A 16797-nucleotide genomic window follows, 5' to 3' on the forward strand; every position below is an offset into this window, starting at 1 on the left:
CTGACCTCTGAGGGCGGAGTGGTGGGCGGGGCTGAGAGAGAGGCTTCGGACGAGGAGCTTGAGAGGGCGGGGCTGACGGATACCTTGCCCTCGTCCGAATTCGCTTCTTCGGTCTCGTCGTTGTTGATCTGTAGAGAGGAGAGGAGCTTGAACAGGCTGTGGGAAGCTGCCAAGGCTCTTAGTCCAACGTTTCTTAACCTTGGTGCTCAGGACCCCCTGGCTATATGTGAACTGGCTTTCTGTCCATTTGAGCTCTTAAGGCCTGATTAATGGTGTCTACAGAGATACATAGATCTGCATGGACAGATATGCACACCTAGCGTTTCATACATAGATCTGCATACCTAGAGTTGCATTACCTTCCACAGCAGTGACAGGCGTGGTTGGTCTTACCTTATTCTCCAAACCTCCATTGGCAATGGGTTCGGGCAAAGGGCCTGTAGGTGGACAGGTAGAACTCAAGTTAATTCCAGATTCCTGACTTCTGGTATTGCAATTTGCTTTGATGCTCTGTATGTAAAGTCTGTCACTTCCTCTAGTCAGGTCTACAGAGAACTTGCGTGTTTGCATTGACCAACTGCCACCGAGCATCTCTGAGATTTAAACCAATCACATAGTGGTTTTATATCCCTGCAGCCTCAGTGAGGTCCAGTTGCCCAGATTTAAGCACATTGTAAGGTTTCCTTGCACATATCCTCTCTCTGGGAAGTGTGTATGTTTCTTTAAATCGGACTTGCAGCATGATATTCTGCTTAGATACACTGGCACGCATCGCCACGTCAACGTGATGTTTTTCGGAACACCCTCCCCCATCCTGCATTCATACACCTAATGTCTTCTCATTACTGAGTACTGTCATGCTGTTAAGAGCCTGAGAGGCAGTCTCACCTGTGAGGTGCCCCTCTGTAGGGGTCACCTGGCACCTCTTGAAGAAGGCGTCCGTCTCTGGGTCCACCACGAGCAGGGCTGTCTCCTCACCGCCGGATCTGATGGCTTCCACCACGTCGCCATGCTGCTTCCCATCCACGGGATCACCGTTGACCTGAATCACGCATGAGAGGACATGTCGGCAGGACTCCCTAAGTTTCATCTTCAAAACCCAACACGTGTGGTAAATGGGGAACACCCTCTACTGAGGAAACTCTGGCGTTGCTGTGATTAGATGACAGGGAAGTGAGTTTTTCTCGAGGTCAGCCCACGACACTAATTCTTTATCTGCCATCTATATTGTTCTTCTCAAGACAACAGACGTTTCATCCCTGGTTGGATTTGACCCGCTGCATTATCAGCGTGCTTTCCTGCAGATCCAAGGAGGAAATCCTGTATCTATTTGTGTCACACAAATATGTGGATGCTCTCAGCTAGTCTACAGCAGGGCCAGCAGCCAATGGCACGTAACCGGGGCCACATTCCCATAATGCATTCTGTTTGCAGTTGAACCAGTTTCTATATTCTTGATAGGCTGGGCTCTCAGGTAGATCCTCCATCATTAACGCACACAAATACGCTGCAGGTGGGTCACTTGGAATGGGGGTGAGGGGGGTGTGCTAAGAGTCGTCATTTTGGCATTTCGGCAAAGCAAAAACAGCCCCCTGACAGCCACTTCCTGGGCCTGCCTGCTCACCGCCAGTAAGCCACTAAACCACATGGAAAATAGCATATTATACAGAGAATATGATACAAGTGGGAAATACCAAAATGACGTCCAGTGCTAATATCTGTCAGAATATCTGATGCTGTCACCCAAACTGAGCTGAAGGTTTGTGGTCCCCTTCACCACTGGTTAAGCTCAGGGTGGCAGCAGCTGCATTAAATCATGTTAAAACACCTTGAAGATTGTTTTCGTGTAGAGGCCTTTAAGCGCTTTGCTACCTACTGTCCCAAATTGCCTGCTGGTAATAAAGTAATAGGGAAAAGTGGTGGTAAGCGGCTGGGTGGGGGTCACCTGTACAATCCTGTCCTTTGGTCGAAGGCCAGACCTCTGGGCGGGCGAGTCCTCGTCCACGGCCCTGATGTATTGGCCCGGCTTGGACCTCTCGCTGTGCAGGTTGAACCCGTAGCCCGTGGCCCCCTTCACGATGACACAGAGTCGAGGTCGGAGCTCCTGTTGGGTGTCCTATGGTGGTGGTGGGGGGGGGGGGCACAGAAATGTGAGATCACTGTTCTGAACACTGACAGAGCTACATTGTACTGATAGTGCAAATGTTTCGAATGCGGAAAATAGTGCAGGAACGTTTGGTGTAATAACTTGGGAGAAGAAACCTCGGAATGTACACTAATCTTCCAGTGGTTCAATTTTTTTCTGAAAGATGCCAAAATACAGAGAAAAACCAAAAGAAAACCCCATGACTCACCCCCCCCCCCCCCCCGAGTTGCTGACACCAGGACTCCCATTATAACAGTAGATACCAAGAAAAGCACCTCACACCTGACAGCAGAGCTCAAAGCTCCATGTTTACATTTCTGCACCACAAACTCACCCACTTGCCTCGATTCAGCTGTCCTTGTATAAAATTATTGCTGTTGGTAAAGTTTGACCTGCACTGAACAGGCGTTACTCTTTAATGCACCTCACCTTTACGTGGATACCTGCAATGACCCCGGATTATACCGTGTTTCCATTGGCATATAGGAACCGAACCGCACTGTAAAGAGAGACTAGTTACAGTCTGATTCCAGCTCACTTCGGTTTTCCACCGCAAAAGGATCGACTCTGTAGAGGCGTTGCCGGGTCTGATGAGTGACAGCGGCGTAAAAACTAAGGGGTGCTCATTTACTGTGCAAATGGCGTACATCATGACTTACTAAGTGCTAATTTCTGCTCGCAAGTGTGTGATAATCGGCGTCTTATGTTGGCATCAAACATGAATGGGATTAGCATTCGCTTGTGTAAATTTGCATTACGAATCCACTCCATTTAACTATTCTTTAGTAATTTTTTAATTATGCAGCTGGAAATGTTCAAGTTCCGAGTTATCAGGAATGCATCAATACACTGCGATGTGCGATGATACTGACCCACACACATCGATGCTGATCACTGGTTCTTTCTTATCTCCCTGCATTTTGCCAAATCAGGCGGCGGTGATGCAAGCAGCTCATGCAGTCACGCTTTCAGCCCTGCTAGTAAGCGGGACCATGTGAGTAGAATTACGGGTTGGGTAGAGCTCACTTACAATGGCGAACCATCTCATTGCGGTTCGCCGTGGGTACGGCTCTGTGCTTGGGGATGGTGGAAAAACGCTGTTACAAAAGTGTTATGATGTGAAGTCTGTCAGAATAGCAGCAATGGGGAAACAGCACGACTGTGTGCAACAGAGCATCGCTTTCATGCAAAACTAGCGTAACAGCAGGATTGTGTAACAATTACAAAAATCATGACTTTCTTAAGCTAGATTGTAGTTGCGTCGGTTTCCAGGAAGTAAAACTTCCTTTCTCAGTCTTGCAAATGCAGATCTGTAAGAAAATGGTGAAGAGTGGACAGGGGTGAGTGTATCCACAGGACGATGCCCTTAGCTAACTAGGGATGGACGGAAACACTACGTTTTGTCCCAGTCTTCATTAATCAGCTTCAGCTCTGATTCACAAAAGATCAGCACAAATTCATCAAAATTAGAAAAATTTTATCTAGTGTATAAATGCCACAATTCTTAGCCCTTGAGTTTATTAGCATGGTCATCAGAGGCGTCGCCCCCCCCCGTCTAAAAACGACTCCCCCCTTTTATCAACCCACTGCGGCCATTCAGGAGAAGGTGGAGGTACCACTGTAGCACTTCAAATGCGATGGCAATAGCGATGTGAGGAGATAATTACTTTGTCCCTGTGCATCATATCACTTTAACCATCACAGGAGAAAAGGTCAGGAAATGTTGCACACTTTTAAAGGAGTGATATCCATGTTCCTATGAGATAGAATGGAATTAGTCAGTCATAGTTTTTTTCAGGGGGATGAATGAATGGGGGTGTTGAATCTTTACTGGGGGGGAGAGACTAAAGCCTCCTAAAATAGGCCTAACGACATCCCTGGTTTATTCCACTCTACACATTATTGCTGTGAGAGCTGATTATTGGCGTGAGAGCTGATTATTTTTAGTTCTTAGTAAATTAATAAATTCCTGGTTTTCAGAATGACTATAAATTCCATTTGCTTTGTGGTAACTAGCCTATACTGTGGTAAGGAGCTACCTATACTATTGCTTTTCATTTGTACCCTTCAAAAACCCACGTTTGCCATTTGGAGCCAAGCCAATATTCTACCCCAGCTTCTTGAAACTCTGTATTCCATTCCCCGCGTTCCGCTTCCTGCATTCCATTTCCCGCGTTCCGCTTCCTGCATTCCATTTCCCGCGTTCCGCTTCCTGCATTCCATTCCCCGCGTTCCACTTCCTGCATTCCATTCCCCGCGTTCCGCTTCCTGCATTCCATTCCCCGCGTTCCGCTGCCTGCATTCCATTTCCCGCGTTCCGCTTCCTGCATTCCATTTCCCGCGTTCCGCTTCCTGAATTCCATTTCCCGCGTTCCGCTTCCTGCATTCCATTTCCCGCGTTCCGCTTCCTGAATTCCATTCCCCGCGTTCCGCTTCCTGCATTCCATTTCCCGCGTTCCGCTTCCTGCATTCCATTCCCCGCGTTCCGCTTCCTGCATTCCATTCCCCGCGTTCCGCTTCCTGCATTCCATTCCCCGCGTTCCGCTTCCTGCATTCCATTTCCCGCGTTCCGCTTCCTGCATTCCACTCCATGTGTTTTTTCTCTCTCTTCCCTGACCTCCGTGTTGCTGTATCACATCCAGTGCAAATCCCCCAACAAAAGTGAACTGCCATTTCCCATTATGCCGCAGGCCTAAGTGCAGTTAAATCGGCGATCCATTAACTGAGTGAAGGTCACTGCGCAGCTCCTGCTCACTCATGTTTGGGTTTGTGCTGTTTCTCATCCTGATTTGGATCCATCCTGTCTGTTCTGGTTTTGAGGCAAAGATGGTTCTCAGGGTTACTGACTAGTTTAGTGTACTGGATTCTGTTCCGGTTTGTGATCTCATTCGACATCAGTGACCCTAGTCCTGACAGCTCTGAGGACTTGGGAACCAGCCTGACTTGGCGTGTGTGTGTGTGAGTGTGTGTGTGTGTCTCTGTGTGTATGTGTGTGTGTGTCTGTGTGTGTTTGTGTGTATGTGTGTGTGTGTCTCTGTGTGTGTGAGTGTATGTGTGTGTGTCTCTGTGTGTGTGTGTGTGTGAGTGTGTGTGTGTGTCTCTGTGTGTGTGTGAGTGTGTGTCTGTGTGTGAGTGTCTGTGTGTGAGTGTGTGTGTCTGTGTGTGTGTGTGTGTCTGTGTGTGTGTCTGTGTGTGTGTCTCTGTGTGTGTGTGTGTGTGTGCGCAGTTTGGAATGTGTCTCTTTGTTTTGTGCCTCATTTTGAACCTTATTAAAAAAGTTCTGTTTCTTTAAGTTCCCTCCCGTTGCCGGAACATGCTGACTGCAGGATCTGGAGAGTTGGCTCTGGCCCTAGTTCAAACTCTCATCTTCAGAGAGGCGTCTGATTGGCTGGTAGCCCAGTTAATGCTGGGGAGCTCATTTGAACTTCATTAATCCGGGCTTGTTTGATTGGGTCTGTGGTAGGGGAGTCTGACAGTGAGTCAGTGGGAGGTGGACGGGGCTCCTAGTGGAGGGGGGGTTATCATCATCACAATGTTCTTCCTGACATGGGGATCCGAACAAAACTCCTCCCGTTCTGCTGGATACATTGAACAGGCCTGGCGACGCCCTACAGTAGGTCACCGTTTTACTCTGTCTGTTTCTGATATACTGTTGATTATCACTGTTAATTACTATTATATGATCCCACTGGGCTGGTGTGGTACGGTTTATGTCAGATTATGGCAGACTGTCTGGGTTCAGCCACCGAAGACGGGAATCGCCGTGGCGACCACACCCACGTCAGGTCGCCATGGTCACATGCGGCTCTCACTTCACAGAAAGGTGTGTTAGGGCGGTGTATTCATGGGCCCTTGGTGTTGTTTCTCAGCACAACCCCCTCGAGACGACTTCCTCCGCCGACATTTCCTTTCTTACATAGTGCCGTTTCCAAGGCGACAGTGCTGACAGGGTTGAGCAGGCCGGAAAACCACACACAGCAACTCGCTAACTATGCTATCTCTCCACGCTTGTTCTTCTACGATGATACAGGTGCGACCAAACTCTGGCATGGGCCTCCAGACAGACCTGGATTCCCCCCCCAACCCACCCCTGCTTAGCTGCATTTGGGACACCCTCAGCAGAAGCAGTGAATTCAGAGAACAAGTAGAGATGTACCTCAGTGCCCATATTGTCCTCCTGCCAAAAACCTCATCGCTTTTGGCCTCTGAGGTTTGAACACGCGAGAGGGTAAAGCCCCCTCCCCTCTAGCTATAAGCGGCTCTGAGCTCCACCTCATCACCTCCCAAGGCGCCGTCGCAGGCTGACCGCACGGCCCCCCCCCAGGGCGAGGGAGTCGCTGCTCTCTCATTCTCTTCCGCCCGTCTTTGCTAACTGAACGCCGCTGAGTTTGCAGCTTGTGCAAGACACCCCCATCTGCACAAACAGATGTCAGCCTAGCTCTGTTATTATAACTGTGGGGGGGGGGTCTTCATACAAACATGTTAGGGAAACACTATATACCAGAGCTGTGCAATATCACCAAAATCTCAAAAGCCGATTTAGGTCACGTCACGTCCCAATAACGATATACATCACGATAAAGCACATTTTCCGTAAATTCAATGAATAAATAGTTAATATAAAATGGCTACAAGGAAAGGCCTGTTCTCCTTACATTTTTAATTATATACTCGACAAATAAAAGTGACGTATTCATATTTAATTATTTTTCTCCTTTTATTTTGAACCTTCAAAATTTCAGTTAGGTATGTAACAGAATACAGAATATTAATATACGCAGCATACAAAGGTATATAGGGAAGCGTGAAGATTGGATATCGCATCACGCAAATCCTAAGCATTCTCCAAAATATTTCAAATATTTCCTTAGAGTGTCACTTTCGATACAGCAAAATAATGTTTTTTCTATCGTCACACATTATATATTGGCATGTCACCCAGCCCTACTGTAAACACCTCGCCTTTTTTAGTGGAATGCTGCCTACCTCGCTGTACGTACCTCATTCAGGATACGCCAACAGACAATCAGCTCGAGCCCCTTAGCCGCTGTGCCATCTACTGACTTATACCTGTTTCACACCTTAGCCTCAAACCAAAATATTCATTTTTTACATGCATTTTTATATACTTAGCAGATGCATATGGCATCTTAACCCATTGAACTGCACACCACCCCCATCCATCCAACCATCCATCCATCTTTCTGTCCCTCCATCCATCCAGCCTCATCGCTTCTATAATATGCTGGGAATGTGGAGCTTTCTTTGATATTGCACTGCTACTCATGAAGCAGTTCATGGATCAGACCTGATTATGTCTTTGCCAGCCTCCATTAATAAAAAAACGCAGTGAGAGTGTTTAAATGGCTTGTCATTACCAGCGGAAGTCAGAGCACTGCGGCACTGCAGCAGACCATCATGTCAGCTCATGCAAAGCAAACGGCAGAAACTCTGCAATAAACGTAACATTCCCACCCGCTGCATGTTAATCATTAGTGGGGCATAACTAATATTTCGCCCCATGCATCATCTGAATAATGAATGACTCATGGTCTTATGCGTGTTCAAGCAGGCTGTGGGTTTGCCCTGTTTTGATGGTGTTCAGCATGATGCACCAGGAGATGTTATGTGATTCTGTGCCCAAATGACAGGACAGAACCTGGATCAGCAGATACTGAAAGTGTCTGCCTGTCTGTCTGCCTCTCTCTGTCTGTCTGTCTGCCTGCCGGTCTGTCTGTCTGCCTACCTATCTGTCTGTCTGCCTGCTGGTCTGTCTGCCTCTCTCTGTCTGTCTATCCACCTGCCTGTCTGCCTCTCTCTGTCTGTCTGTCTGCCAATCCACCTGTCCTCCTGCCTACCTATCTGTATGTCTGCCTGCCGGTCTGTCATCTTCATGCATTGTTATTCTGTCGCCCTCACAGATGACTCCTTCTGCTTCCAAATTTAGATGCAATCGTAGCAATGACACACCTGCCCCCACCCCATCCATTCCCACCCCTCCCAAACGTCTTGTGTGAAGCATTTCCTCTGGGGCGCAGAGCTAAAAAACATGTGGCAGATGAGGAAAGGGTGAATCCCAAACTCTGTCTCTCAAACCAAGTTTCCGTCACGGGTACAGAAACACACACACACACACACACACACTGTCACACACACACACACACACACACACACACTGTCACACACACACACTGTCACACACACACAGACACACACACACACTGTCACACACACACACACTGTCACACACACACACACTGTCACACACACACAGACACACACACACACTGTCACACACTGTCACACACACACACACTGTCACACACACAGACACAGACACACACTGTCACACACACACACACACACACTCACTGTCACACACACACTGTCACACACACATACACACACACACTGTCACACACACACAAACACACACACACACACACACACACAGACACACACACACACACACAGACACACACTCACACACACTGTCACACACACACACAAACACACACTCACACACAAACACACACTCACTGTCACACACACACAAACACACACACACACACACTGTCACACACACACACAGACACATGTGCACACATGCGCACACACACACAGCTTTGTAATTATATCTTTGTGGGGACTCTCCATTCCATTTCTATGAGATAAACTCTAATCCCAACATGGCAACCTAACCCCCCACCAAGCCCTCACCTTGACCACAAGGAACCAAACAAAATACAAGACTTTTGGCATCTTTAGGTTTTTTATTGCAGTTACAAATTTTTATGTAATTGAGTTTCCCATCGTAGGCACAGAAAAAATGTCCCCACAATGTAAAAAATGATGGGTTTTTATCACATTGTGATGAAATGTGGTCCCCACAACGTAATAATTACAATCACACACACACCCACACTCAGGCAGGCAGGCAGATACACACGCAGTTTAACACATAAATGCAGGCTCCCCTCGAGCCAAGCAGGTGACACTAAGGTGGCCTTTTCCAGACCCAATTGCGTTTCGACATCTCGGCCCTCCCTGGGGCATCGGTACCCTGGACATTGTACCTGACCTACAACCGGGTCGCCTCACAAGAAGAATGACGGAAAGAGCAGGAAGTCAGTGGCTTATTCAATAGGCGCCACCCGAGGAAACGGACTGTGGCCTTGATTCTAGCAGGGCCAGAAAGTTCCGGAAGGGAGGCTTAGGCGCTGGCAGGGGGCCAGCTGACAGGACTTGCCCGAGTCACATGACTGCCACCTGATTTTACTTCATGTGAACAGTCAGCTGAAACAGGGAGAATTTCCTCTTTATTTCAGTTGTTACGTTTTTAGGTCTGGAACAACTAAAATTCCTTGGGTTTGCTGAACGGGAGTTTGGCCACAGTTAAGGGCAAATCTAAAGGCTGTGTAAACAGGATCTTAAAAAGCAGCTTGTTGGAGACTGTGTGCTCCCATGGGCCGAGAAGGGAGACACAGTAAGGTCTGGCCCCATTCAGGTGTCACTGAGATATCAGGTAACACTGAACATTTAGGTGGGCAGCCGTCATCCGTATCTTTTACGGATTCCGGTTTCTGGTCGCAGGGTGGAAAGCGTGCTCCTCTCTGCCACCTGAGGCTGCCCAAGCCGGATCCCTTCCTGCACAGAAGGCCTCTGTTCCCCAGCTTCTGTCAGTCAGTGACAAACACAGAGGCTTGTTGAGGGGGGATTACAAACGTAAGTGCTCACATCGTCTTACGCCCGGGTCCCGGGGGGGGGGGACTGATTGGGGCTGGTTTTGTTTATCGGCTCTCAGCAGAGGACGGAGGGCCGTAGGGCCAGGTGAAAATAACGCAACACCGCAAGATGAAAGGCTGTTAGCGAACAGATAAACCTCCATTTCGTGCAGAAGGCGAAAATCGCGTCTGAAATCTGAGCTTCGTCCGGCTAAGATGAAGCGAGACGTATATACTTCTGTATTACTGACGAGAGGTTTTACGGACATGGGTCAGGGGTTGTGGTTCAGTCGGCCCCGTCGCCCCGGGACCCCTACGTTGTTCTGTTTCTGCTGTTCTTGCGCAGGTCTCATTGCGTCACGCCCTTTTCCTGACTGAGCCTGGCCCACACCACGGCTCAGAGGAAAGGGCAGCTTCTCAGTTATCCTGGGCACATTCTTGGAGAACAGAAAACACAATAGGGCCAGATTTCATCTTCTTCTGTTGCTATTCACCCTGTTTGTCCAGTTACCCGCTTAAGTTGTCCGCTTATTTCTTTTTTAGTTACGCAGGACGCCCAGGCACCGCATTCTCTAGGGCTCTTACAACATTCTTTTCCCATCATAGGTTCTCGTCCCTGTTACGTATCAAACTTCTGACATCTGCATCGCCGGTGGACAGCGCCCTCTATTTTAGGCCACCTCTCAGTTGACACGATGCTTAAAACCAACATCCACGTAGAAGATTAAAAAGCCATAAACCTCTGAATATCCGCTGAATATCCGCACCTCTATGCATCGACATGTCGACAGGCCAAGAAAGGCGGAAACCAGAATATCTCTGAGCAAAACCGACAGATGGACAGACGATACTCGGTTTATAAGCCGTCCATGCCGTCTGCTTCCCATAGACATGAAAGGCTGAGAAATGCCTGTATTAGGAACCAACGGCAAGCAAACTGCTGCCTGGCCATGTGGATCCGCACACGTGCATTCTGGTTACTGCCTCCCATCTGAGTTGCGGTGAAGGTTCTGACTCTCCACATCTGTCGTGTGTTTGGGTCAGACCTGTAAATATTTACGGCGCTCCGCCACGTGTCATCGGCTTGCTCTGTGATGCGTACGCAAGTGTGTCTCCCACGTGTTTGGGGCTCCTTACGCCAGACTCCTCGGGAGCCCCCCTGGAGGTGGATTTCTGACACACGTAAACAGGACGTAAACAGAAGATGGACTGGGACATTAAAGCAGGCCCCGCAAGACAGACCACAGTGGCTGAAAACATCCTGCCTGTTTCCCCCCTGGGTTCTCGGTGTGTTATGGAGAGCCACACTGGTGGGATGTCACCAGTACAGCTGTGTGTAAGCGCTAGATCAGGGGCATGAAGCTGTTAGACTGACGGGTGCTGGAGGAGGATGTTGTGAAAACCGAAAGGAAATCCACTGAAACAGCTGCCTTTTTGGCAGCTACGGTATGACATTTATTGCAAATGACAATCCCATCCTTCCATCCACATTCCATGACTGCTTTTCCAGTGCAGGGCTGCGGTGAGAGTGAGACGAAGGCTTTAGAGGAGAGAACATCGCAGAGCAGCAGGAAAAAGTAGCAACAACTTCAGAACTGAACTTTAAATCCAGTCCAGTCATTCTTCCCAAAAGCAGAGCAAACTTTATGGTGGTGTATTTAAAGTCTCACAGATGTTTAGCTTTTATGTCTAACCTCACTGACAATGAAAAAATATAATCAAAAATATTCAAAACACAGTATGTGTTAGCTTTCAAATAGGAAAAACAACTAAACCAAGTGACAGATGTCCTTGGAGTTTATCACTCGTAGCTCTTATGTTCAGTATGGGCTGGACAGCTGCGTTCAGTGTCACAGCCTACAGCATACAAACAGACGTGTGGATAAAACCAGCTGTGATTAATGAGAGACATGAAAATATGATTCAGAGCTGATTCACATCACTAGTCTGGAAAACGACAATGTCTCCCTAACACAGGAATAGAGCCGAACGGTTTTGTGCAGCTTAGGAGAAAATAAGATCTTCAACGTGAGGAAGACCGTCTTAAAGCGATTGCCAGATAGGCACTTTCAGTGAAATGCTATGTTAGACTCACGTCAGGTTTCTTTGAACTGGAATCTTTTTGTGTAACACAGTTTCTGGGGGTGTCCGCCATCAGCCTGAAACCAGACCAAACCCGTGGGCTTAAAGCAGGTGCTCAGGTCCCAGATCGAGAACGAATAACGGACCGCAGCTCTAACAAGAATTGTTAAGGAGTAAATATGTTTTCACGGAAAGTCTGCTGTAGGCAAATGAACTCAGAACAATTTTACTGGTGGTCTTAACTGTGGCAACACCCAGCATTTTCGCATCAGGCTTTAACAATTACTACAGGAATACTGGGTGTAAGGTTTATAAACACTCAAAGAATGTTTACAAATATCATATATTGGACAATTAAATAAGTAACAGGAGCAGCGCTTGAATAAAGATGTTCAATCTCTAAAAATTCTAAATGTTTCCAAAATTTTGGCCACAGGTATAGCACCCCACATACACAGACCACGTGGTTTACGTGTAAGCTATTTAACAACAAGGATATGTGAGCGAATAAGCCCCCTCCGATCGGGGTTACCTGATCAGAGCTGATGCTGAGTTTCTTTTCCAGAAGGACCGCGCCGTTCTCCTCCGGCTCCGGGGTGGGTGCAGGTTCCTCGGCGATGTCACCCTCCTCTACCCCGCCGTCATTTGCGGCTTCATCGCTCGGAATGGGGATGCCTTCCGTAACATACTCCTTCATGCACTTCAAGTTCTGTTCCTTCAGCACATCCTCCGTCTCCTGGTCCACCACGATGAGCTCCAGCTTTCCCACGGTGGTTCGTATGCGCGACACGACCTGCTGGTGGCTTTCCCCTTCCACACGCTCCCCGTTGACGAACACCAGCCGGTCCCCTGCGCGAAGACCCGACGCTTCGGCCGGCGAGTCCGGTTCTACGAGGCGGATGAACTGCCCCGACTTGCCCTTCTCTCCATGAAGATGGAAACCGTAGCCGTCTGATCCTTTTTCTAGCACACATAGTCTGGGCCGAGGTCTGGTCATTTTTAATGTTCAAGCTCTGTATCGCCGCACAAGTTATTGAAGACGACTTCAGATCGCTTGGATAACGATGCTTTAATTGGGTCGAATCAGTCCGAGTGTAACTCCCGCAAAACAAACTATTTAAAAAGTTTAAAAAGTATCCGCTTTCTGATAAACAAGGGTATTCAGAAGTACTGTCAGTGACACTATTCACTTTCAGCAAGAACGCCTTTGTCGCTTATAAAGCTCCTCCCATAGGGACTGTTGAAAAGGGCCTGTTACCTATTTCGAAACCGCACAATAAGCCGTATAAGCAATGCTTCTGTCGATGACATTCTCCAAATCAGCCTATTTTTAAGCTACTGATAAGAACATGTAGTTCGGTGGTTAAGAAAACGTGTTCGTACTGTGATGGTCCTTGGCTTAAATAGTGTACGATTCATAACAATTAGTCGCTAATCCGTAACGCCTGGGCGCGGATATCATCAAGCTATACACATGATTATTAGCAGTTATTGTTCGGAGCAATTTAACGCCGCTTAATTTGCTCCGTAGCGGAGTTACCGTTGTCACGTGGCATGGTTGTCACAGAACCCATAACTCAAAGTAGAGGGCGCTGATAGATCTGCATCCTATTGACCTGTGAATGCTTATTTTAGTTTAAGTTACAACCGTGAAAAGTGTGCATAGATTTAGCGTTTTGTAGCTCCTAAAATGTTTAACAGCTTTTTTTTTGTCATAAATCTTAAGTGCACTAAGGTAACCTGTTAGCCACAGTGTCCCTGTCACTGCACTGGAGCACTGGGATCCACACAGACCACAAGACAGAATAACCTTTTAGGCACAGTGTCCCTGTCACTGCACTGGAGCACTGGGATCCACACAGACCACAAGACAGAATAACCTTTTAGGCACAGTGTCCCTGTCACTGCACTGGAGCACTGGGATCCACACAGACCACAGGGCAGACTAACCTTTTAGCCACAGTGTCCCTGTCACTGCACTGGAGCACTGGGATCCACACAGACCACAGGGCAGACTAACCTTTTAGCCACAGTGTCCCTGTCACTGCACTGGAGCACTGGGATCCACACAGACCACAGGACAGAATAACCTTTTAGGCACAGTGTCCCTGTCACTGCACTGGAGCACTGGGATCCACACAGGCCACCAGACAGACTAACCTGTTAGCCACAGTGTCCCTGTCACTGCACTGGAGCATTGGGATCCACACAGACCACAGGACAGACTAACTTGTTAGCCACAGTGTCCCTGTCACTGCACTGGAGCATTGGGATCCACACAGACCACAGGACAGACTAACTTGTTAGCCACAGTGTCCCTGTCACTGCACTGGAGCACTGGGATCCACACAGGCCACCAGACAGACTAACCTGTTAGCCACAGTGTCCCTGTCACTGCACTGGAGCACTGGGATCCACACAGACCACAGGACAGACTAACCTGTTAGCCACAGTGTCCCTGTCACTGCACTGGAACACTGGGATCCACACAGACCACAGGACAGACTAACTTGTTAGCCACAGTGTCCCTGTTACTGAACTGGAGCATTGGGATCCACACAGACCACAGGACAGACTAACCTTTTAGCCACAGTGTCCCTGTCACTGCACTGGAGCACTGGGATCCACACAGGCCACAGGACAGACTAACTTGTTAGCCACAGTGTCCCTGTCACTGCAGCATTGGGATCCACACAGACCACAGGTTGGACTAACCTGTTAGCCACAGTGTCCCTGTCACTGCACTGGAGCATTGAGATCCACACAGACCACAGGACAGACTAACCTTTTAGCCACAGTGTCCCTGTCACTACACTGGAGCACTGGGATCCACACAGACCACAAGATGAGCTAACCTGTTGTGTGTCCCAAATACACTTGGCGAATAAAGCTGATTCAGATTTTTTTATCACCACACAACACATGCTGGCTTCATTCATCACTTTCAAAGAATTGGCCCAGAACCTCTGACTCACCTTCTGAGCTTCTCATATTTGACTAACAGATTTGACTCGCCAGCTTTGAATATCTTTGAATATCTCTTGTTACTCCTGCAATGCTACAGCTAATAGTCGTCAGGGTTTTGTCGGGCTAAGGTAACTAAATATGCCTTCAATGAATAAAGCAAAGGCATCTTTTGTGCGTAACTGCAGGAACCATCAAAAGAGAAGTTATAGAAGTGTGTCAATGCTGCCATCTAGCGGTAACAAATGAATAGGCGCTTCAAGTTTGTCACGGAGGCTCTCGGGAAAATTGCGCAAACAAAACTTGACCAGCAGGGCACCTTTGCACTGGCTGAATGTCTGGTCCTCAGTTGCTGGGCCTCGTAGGCAAGTCTTTCCTGATACTTAATGTATTTTATTAAGGCTTATTTAACGCACTACCTAGGCTTACTTAGAATGGGCTATAGCAAACCACGTGTTGTTTTAGACCCTTGCCTACAGTATTCCTCGTCTTGTCTTCGCCGTTTTATATCGTAGTGTCGCCACGGAGCTCCGAGGACACAAAACGTGACAATGACTGAAACAAATGCATTAGTTCGTTTACGTAGCAATACAGGCTTTCAATGGAATAAAAGCAAGAAGCGTGATATATAATAGAGGGCAGATTCATAACAATTGCTGGGAACGAGAGAAGTAGCCACTGTGTGAAAGCACGGAGAACCACGGTTAAGTGAGGCTTCCTGGTAACTGTGAGAGGTGCTGTTAATGTCAGATGGTCGTGACAATCCGCTTCCCGGCCTGAGCAATTGCGGCGCCGTGGGGAGGCTGCGGGGGCAGGAAGAGGAAGGCCTAACACTACGGTTAAATAATAAAAAAAAATATATCAAACACTCTTATTTTAATATACTTTTTTTTTGTTTGTTTTTATTGTTATTTTAAACACCTTTCTCACACAACCATAAGTAGGAGAACAAACGTCAGCCAATAATTTACAAAAAGCATATTACTAACGGCAAACACTGCCGTGACACTCCTGCTAAAATGCTACAGTTACGTATAATCCATATATCACAAGTATTAATAATATATTTGCTATGGGCGATAAAATAGTTTTAGCCGATGATAACGAACCGGGCGACTCGACATTAAAAGCACATTTTTAGGCCAAATGGCGTTGAATAGCACAGGTAGATCCGTGACATTTTGTGATTTATTCAGTAAGCAAAGCACATTTTTCAGATGTAGCTACAGCTGGCTTATCGTCCTCATGCACGGGTCCACTTATCGTTAGTGGTCTGGGAAGGACCACTTCCTCTCACGACTCGCATGTTTCAGATCAAACTGTCAACCAACCGACCTAACACCACCATATAACGAGTAACGGGCCTCTTATCTCCCAGTAATGTCAAAGTATTGGGAAAGCTACGACTAAGTACATAAAGTGCAGTGTAATATTTTATATGTCAATTTGCAACATAGCCTATAATTTGTTGAATGCCAATCATTTTCAAAATACTGTAGAACGCCACAGTCGCACAATCCTATATTCGAGATAAGACCTTTTCTTTAGCGGCATGAAAAATACGTCTGTCTCCATGAACACCAATGCTTCCAAAAGACCCCGCAGGTTTCACACCGTGAAGCCTTTTACGATTGTTTCCACCCTCAGAGTTCACAGGAGCGAGCACAGGTATATGGAGTGGAATTATACAAATGTAAATAAATATATATTATTTCCTCCATTTTCACATATCAGTGCATCTGATTATCTATCTATTTTTGCAGATTATGTCAATATATTTTAACACATAGTTGACATTTGTAGTATTTATCATGTGTATTTATCTTAGCGGCAAAAGCCGATATGCGCTCACGTTCTATGATGAGTCGTAGTGTGTCACTG

The 16797-nt window shown here is 47.4% G+C and overlaps 1 protein-coding gene across 1 annotated transcript in view; it reads right to left on the minus strand.

Annotated features, from left to right (window-relative positions):
- Positions 1 to 13321, minus strand: part of LOC125717841 (Na(+)/H(+) exchange regulatory cofactor NHE-RF1-like) — a 14988-nt gene extending 1667 nt beyond the window's left edge. The window contains exons 1-5 of the mRNA XM_048991151.1: positions 12485 to 13321; positions 1946 to 2116; positions 889 to 1042; positions 394 to 437; positions 6 to 128 (exon numbers count right to left, since the gene is read on the minus strand). Of these exons, the coding sequence (XP_048847108.1) occupies positions 6 to 128; positions 394 to 437; positions 889 to 1042; positions 1946 to 2116; positions 12485 to 12949 (957 nt within the window). The 5' untranslated portion in view covers positions 12950 to 13321. The remainder of the gene's footprint in view (positions 1 to 5; positions 129 to 393; positions 438 to 888; positions 1043 to 1945; positions 2117 to 12484) is intronic.
- Between the last annotated feature and the right edge of the window lie 3476 nt (positions 13322 to 16797).

This window comes from Brienomyrus brachyistius, chromosome 22 (assembly GCF_023856365.1).
Source record: "Brienomyrus brachyistius isolate T26 chromosome 22, BBRACH_0.4, whole genome shotgun sequence".
NCBI lineage: Eukaryota > Metazoa > Chordata > Actinopteri > Osteoglossiformes > Mormyridae > Brienomyrus > Brienomyrus brachyistius.